The sequence below is a fragment of the Berghia stephanieae genome, chromosome 3, assembly GCF_034508935.2.
Source record: "Berghia stephanieae isolate SIO BIC M18660-M18661 chromosome 3, UCSD_Bste_1.3, whole genome shotgun sequence".
Lineage (NCBI taxonomy): Eukaryota > Metazoa > Mollusca > Gastropoda > Nudibranchia > Aeolidiidae > Berghia > Berghia stephanieae.
Genome location: NC_088362.1, coordinates 104,369,183 through 104,376,682, shown reverse-complemented (window position 1 = coordinate 104,376,682; position 7,500 = coordinate 104,369,183). Strand labels below are relative to the sequence as shown.

General features: G+C 37.3%; 1 protein-coding gene across 1 annotated transcript in view; it reads left to right on the top strand.

Moving 5' to 3' along the window:
- The window catches only part of LOC144969058 (lysophospholipase D GDPD1-like), a 34,882-nt gene that overhangs the window by 18,614 nt on the left and 8,768 nt on the right, over positions 1-7,500 (top strand). The window contains exons 6-7 of the mRNA XM_078908053.1: positions 6,347-6,436; positions 7,241-7,377. Of these exons, the coding sequence (XP_078764179.1) occupies positions 6,347-6,436; positions 7,241-7,377 (227 nt within the window). The remainder of the gene's footprint in view (positions 1-6,346; positions 6,437-7,240; positions 7,378-7,500) is intronic.

Below are 7,500 nucleotides of genomic sequence, written 5' to 3'. Positions count from 1 at the left end.
AACTTAGTAACTGGCTCTAAACTATCGGAACAGTGGCGGATGCCCTTATGAATTACTTCTCCGACGAGCATAAAAGTGTATCCAGAGGAGAAAAACATTATAAATCTGATCATGTTTTGACTTTTATACATTCTGATCACATGACATATGAAATGTTCTAGCCAGCATGAAGGATAAAAAGTACCAATTTTCTTTGTTTAGGATCATGCTAATCGCCGTTGCTGGGAGACGTGACATCGGACTATTGAATCCAATTGGCGCTATGCTTATGTTTCTATCTGTAATCGTAGTTTTTGTCTGCCCGTCCACGCACAGCTGTGTTGAAAATGACGTAACAAGACGTTTAAAAGATTTTAACCTTTGGATAGACTACAGTGAACCTTCAATGAAATAAAAGGCCTCAGATTAAATAAGTTTTGACAACTTGTAAATCATCTTTTTTAAAAAAACAGCTTTTGTATAGAGCAATATCCACTAAACGTGCTCATAGCGCTTTACAAAGGGTTCCTAACCATCAGCAACATGTAAGATATAGATATAGAGACATGACGCCTGTTAGGCGATACGACAATTTTTCCGACAGAAACAACGCTGTTAACGGCCAGGTACTCATTTTTCACATGAGTACGGTGAGAAAATGTGAGTAAAAGAGTCTTTTCCAAGGTCTCAAATATGCGCCGAGCGAGGCTCACACCCAGGACCTTCCGATCCGAAAGCGTGTGTCGTACCAGAAGACCATATGTGACCCTTCGCCTCAAAACGGTATTAAGTCGGGTTGGTTAAGATGTTGAAAATTGAATTTATAGCCAGAAATATCAGACTTTAGTTGAGTTTGTAAGTTTTATGGGGGAGAATGGATACCATATTTTAGGGTGCTAATGCCAACAGCTTATAATTTTGATCAGTTTAACATTAAATCCGACTTTTAAGCATATGATTCGATCCGACATAATACCGTTTTGGGACGATGGGTCACATATAGCCACACTTTATGCATCTAGACTATTGAAGTGGAAATACTTTTCAGGACAAAATGAGAAGGGGCGTTTTGTCAGAGTATGGATGGAGGACAAACCCAAGTCACGGTAGAAAGCACATTTAGCTTTCATTGAACATGTCAACCTTGATAGATGCAATAGGACGTAATACTACAAGGTACTTACTAGCTTTTTTATCTCCTTTTTCGTGTCGATCGTGAATACATTATTCAAATGAGTTAGTTGCATGAATTCATGTTGTTATTTGGTGAAAGGACGTTCGGTGAACGACAATACAACGACCCGATTCTTTTTGCCGCAATATTCTCGCAATACCTTTGAGTCACTGGCCTTATACTTATTCTTACACTTAAAGTACTTTTACTTAAAAAAGCAACATTTCTACTACTACTACTACTACTACTACTACTACTACTACTACTACTACTACTACTACTACTACTACTACTACTACTACTACTACTACTTCTACTACTACTACTTCTACACTACTACTACTACTTACTACTACTACTACTACTTCTACTACTACTACTACTTCTACTACTACTACTACTACTACTACTACTACTACTACTACTACTACTACTACTACTACTACTACTATGGCGACGACAATTATTATTATTATTATTATTATTATTATTATTATTATTATTATTATTATTAGACCGAGGCAGTTCTTTTGAGCCATCAAATATCGATCCAAAAATAAAGTAAGTGCCTTTGCGTAAGCCTTCAAATTTTATTACTTGGCCTAGTCAAGATGTTTTCAAGTTAAATTTACAATGAAGTTGTGATACCAGATTCCTTTGCACACATGACGCCTGCTAGGCGATATTACAATTTTTCGGACAAAAACAATGCTGTTAACGGCCAGGTACTCAGTTTACACCTGGGTACGGTGAGAGAATGTTAGTAAAGAGTCTTTTCCAAGGCCTCAACTATGCGCCGAGCGCGAGGCTCGAACCCAGGACCTTCCGATCCCAAAGCGAGTCATAGCACTAGACCACTTAGCCGCACCTCTTCTACATAACTTGTTTTCCATGCCAAGAACTGAAACCTCTGCCCACTCCACCTCTTCTTTCCCCTTCCTCCTCTTTTTCCTCCTCCTCCACTTCCCTCTTAATCAAAAATCCATTTTCTTTTCCAACAGCTAATAGTCATAAACGCCCCCGATTTCACAACATGTCAATGACACACAGTTTCCGTCCAATTCACCGGTCATTGGCCAGTGACTCTGTATGGACTATGGAAGTATGCATATGTTCGTAACCATCGTTAACTTATAGCCTGATATTGAAATCCGAAAGGACTGGCAGTTTGACGTCATTATTTGCACCGCCTAGTGAGTTGTCGTTAGTAGAGCTCATGGAAACAAGTTATTTCATTGGTTGAACTATTGAATACAACTCACGATTTGTTTTCTTTTGTGGCAAAAGACTGGCATTTTGGTCAGTATCAGGCCATAACTTTACGAAGGCCACGATATGTTGCTTGGATCTGGTATGAAGTACTTTGCGATAGACTAGCATCCTATCTAAAGGGTGGAGAGCAATTGTGACCCAATGTCTCAAAACGGTATTATGTCGGGATGGACCAGATGCTAAAAAGTCAAATTATATTAAACTAGTCAAAAATATGAATTATTGATATTCAGCACTCTAAAATAGGATATTCATTCTCCTCTATAAAGCATCCAAACTCAACTTAAGTCTGATATTTCTGGCTACAAATTCAATTTCCAGCAACTTAATCATCCCGACTTAATACCGTTTTGAGACGAGGGGTCACAATTGCTATTGTCCATGTTGCGCTATAGAAACCACGATTACCTCCTTCCCCTTGAGTCTTATGGCTCTGAAAGACTTCTTTTTACTACTAAGTATTCATAACGGCATATTCATAATTAGTTGAAAGGTCCCAAACTTCAGATCCTGCATGAGAAGATGACTTGATTTAATTTAGTTATTGCGAAAGGAGAAAAAAAAAAGTGCAATAGGGAATGAGATTAGCGGAAGAGTAGCATCCGTTGATTGGACGTCACCGGTGGAAAAGTTATTAGAGAGAGAACGTCATGTTGGTTGTGCGCATGCGTCTCTCGTCCTCGCTTCCGGTGAAAGCGGCTTGAGACACTTCACCGAAAGCGAGGACGAGAGAGACGCATGCGCAAAACCAAATTGACGTTCTCTCTGTAAGATGACGTCCAATCAAGGGACGCTACTTTTCCGCTAATCTCATTCCCTATAGTTAACTACAGCGGCAAACACTTGTGGAATTTATGTGATTCGCAGTCTTATGCATAGGTCATTTCGACGTGCACTTAATGCACCCACGGTCAGACGGTTTTTCACAAATAAATAGAGGTGCCTAAACGAGACAATAAAATGGAGATAAAGATAAAGGGAGTAAATCTGACTCATGAATGAACAACACAAAACAAACGACGTTTCGGACCTTGGCCTTTATCAAGTAAACACAGAATACATATATATTTATATTAGATTGTCATAATAATATAGGCGAAAATTTGTAAATGTGTGTGTGTGTGTGTGTGTGTGTGTGTGCTGGCAAGAAGAGAGAGAGAGAGAGAGAGAGAGAGAGAGAGAGAGAGAGAGAGAGAGAGAGATATGAAAAACTATATATATATATATTTCAAGAATAAAGTGGGGGGATGGGGGAGGGGGGGGGGGTGTAATTGGAGAATAATAGACAACAATAGCGTTATTAGTGGTCCCCTACCTCCGCTGTTAAGATATTGAAAAAAAAAAACAACAAAAAACATAGGGAGATAACGGACCAAAAACTTATGAAAACTGAACGTGTAAACGAGGAACTTCAATCTTGTCTGACGGATATCCGCCCAAGCTCCAACGTCTGATGTTTTCCGGTCCTCGACCTGGCGGATCATCGAGGCCGTAGTGACGTAGCTGCGATTTCTTTGGCGTTGCCGCAGGCGGGGTTTAAAATTCGTTCCAAAAAATGTTAAAATTTTTTTTTTTTAAAGTGTTAAATCAAAAATTAGGGTAGGTCACCCCAAATCCATACGCTTCAGAGTGTGTCCCAAAATTAGTCTAAATCATAAATCACCCGGGGAACGTAATTAAGTGCCGGATAATATATATTTTGTCCACGTGGTTTTGTGGTATTGTGTGTTGTGACAGTGATGAGATGGGGCGATGTGTGTGTGTGTGTGTGTGTGTATGTGTGTGTGTGTGGTGTATGTGTGTTGTTTTGTTTTTGTTTCGACTCATCCCGCTTTTTGAAACAGCCAATGACAATAGTATAACGCGTTATAATCATTTCTTCTTCTTCTTCTTCTTCTTCTTCTTCTTCTTCTTCTTCTTCTTCTTCTTCTTCTTCTTCTTCTTCTTCTTCTTCTTCTTCTTCTTCTTCTTCTTCTTCTTCTTCTTCTTCTTCTTCTTCTTCTCTTCTTCTTCTTCTTCTTCTTCTTCTTCTTCTTCTTCTTCTTTCTTCTTCTTCTTCTTCTTCTTCTTCTTCTTCTTCTTCTTCTTCTTCTTCTTCTTCTTCTTCTTCTTCTCTTTCTTCGTTCTTTTTCTTTTGATTGATTATTATATTATTCTCTATCATCATCATCATCGTCGTCGTCGTCGTCGTCATCATCACTGTTTGATATCGAACTTCGTATATGTAGTGGTGGAATCTGTAAAATGTCGAGGATGTACGAGATGTGTGGGTGGGGAGTTGTATGTATGAACGGGTGGGTGGGTAAGAGAGAGGGAAAAGAAGAGATATATTGAGAGAGAGAGAGAGAGAGAGAGAGAGAGAGAGAGAGAGAGAGAGCGCGCGCACAGTTGTTTACCAGAATGTGATAACAGAGAACAGGTCCGTATAGAAGGAACGATGTTGACGCTACTCAGCCCCTTGTTATTATTTGTAGACAGCCTGTAAGTGATTAGTTCTCATTAAATGTAATCAATCAGTCTGTAAACGTTAAAGGTTGCACACAGTTTTGTGTTGGAATGGTCAATTGGATGCGTATGTTTTGAGTATTTTACCTAAACGCATAGCATCAATGAACAAACTCTCTCTCTCTCCCTCTCTCTCTCTCTCACACACACACACACACACACACACTATATAATATTATATAATATATATATATATATATATATATATATACACACACACACACACACAACATTCCCACCGAAGCCGTGGATCAAACAAACTATGTCTAAACGGAACTACTGTCATCGACAAACACTGGGTCCAAATTTCACTGGTGACTCACATCCACCGCGTCACCAGGTCGTAGATGAATTAACTGCACGTCTAAATGGGAGTTTAGTATAGTAGATTGAGCAAATATGAATTTTTAGAAAAATAATTTTTAAAATTTCAGAAGTACCAATTTAATAGCGTGTGTCTCATTCTACATAGTGTTGCTGTTGCTTTTGGGACCCCCTTGGAATGGGTTTTGAGCACATTTAGTAGATATTGCTCTATAGAAGCCATTTATTCTTTGTTGTGTTTTTATAATTGAAGAAACATCAAGAATTTACACGAAATGTTAGTCTCGGCACTCTCAAATTACAGACCGGAAGTATTATACTGTCGTGCTCCTAAAGAAAAAAACAAACCCCAAAACAACAGAATATTATTTTTGAAATTTTGGCCAGAAAACTCGTCCTTCAAATATCGATCCGTAGAACTAACGGTTATAAAAAGTTGAATCCAAGAATCTAATAGAACTAGTACATTACCATAAATTTGAAGATTATTCAAATTGTGACCAGAAAACTCCTCCTTTAAATATCAATAGATTAAAATGACTTTCTTGACGTCTCAGATTTTAGAGTTTTTGACATAATGAGGGCTATTTGTCAAAAACTCTAAAATCTGAGACGTCAAGAATGTCATTTTAATCGATTGATATTTAAAGGACGAGTTTTCTGGTCACAATTTGAATAACCTTCAAATTTATGGTAATGTACTATCTAGTTCTATTAGATTCTTGGATTCAACTTTTTATAACCGTTAGTTCTACGGAGCTTTAGTTTTCCTTTGTTGGTGTTTTTTTCCCCTTCTTTATAATGTTTTTTTTTGTCATGTATGGATACCATATATCTGTCTTTAGGAGAGGTGGTTCTTATCATCATCATCATCATCGTCATCGTCATCATCATCATTACCATCATCATCAGCCTTAGCAGCAGCAATAGCATCATCATCGTCGTCGTCATCAACATCATCATCAGCATCATCATCATCATCATCATCATCACCAAAGGGCAATCGCTCCGTCCAAGAGTGTTACATTCTGTGTTATGCTGGTTTTCAAATACAATAAATATACGTTCGTTTTTCTCCCTTTTCATCTTCAGGTTAACGAGCTCGTCACCAAGTACAAGCGAGAGCCTATCACAGCTTGGGGTAACCGTGCCGATGTTGTATGCCAAAAACTATATAAATTGGTAAGAGTTGGTTAAAAATGTTTCCCTATTTAAAAAAGCGCTTATTAAGAGAAGGCCACACGGAATCTGAAATGATAAATCTGCAGTGAACTTTTTAAAACAAATCTGTGGTAAGAATGGTGAATATGCCCACTGCAAACTGTGTGGTTGTTGTTACATTATGAAAGAATATAAAGACACTGTTTACATTATGAAAGAATATAAAGACACTGTTTACATTATAAAGGATATAAAGACACTGTTTACATTATGAAAGAATATAAAGACACTGTTTACATTATAAAGGATATAAAGACAATGTTCATCTAAAATGCACCACTGAATTCGTATCAGGTCAACCAATATCTCAGTCCTTGTCTACTTCAGATTATTTTCAGGAATGGCGAATAACAATTAATTTTGCTCTTCGTCTTAAACTGTTTCTTCCTCTCATTTGCTTTCGATGTTTGTGACATCTCATTAATCCATTCCCACTTTTTTTAAAACTGGTACTTGCATCATTCAGATTGACACTATCCGTCTAGGCGTAGTTGATCTGATACCAAAAATAAATAAATTTTTAAAAAATAAAGAGGGGGGGGGGGGGGGGCTGGGTATGGAGGGCACCGTATCCGAGAAAACTTTTCAGATTGGTGAAATAATGATTTATTTATTTCAAGTTACCAAGTGTATTAGATTTCACCTCTGCTTTACAGGAGGAGAAAAACGCATTAGAAATGTATTGTTATTTTAATTTTTATGTTCTAGATATTTATTTTTATCATTGCTTTTTAAAATTTTTTATCTTTTTTTTTTCCATTTTAGAACCCCGATGTTCCATTGTTCTTCTCTCTTCGACGTGTCATTCATCTCTCCCTTCTGTTTTGGACGGGCCTGCTGCCATTTTTTCCCATCAAAGAATCTTTGTTAGAAATTTTGATTCCGGGTATTTTCCTAGAATCGTAAGTGGTGGTCACATAATTTATGGATTATATATAGACAAGTCTTATGTGAATAAAATTGTTGTTATTATTATTATTATTATTATTATTATTATTATTATTATTATTATTATTAATTATTAT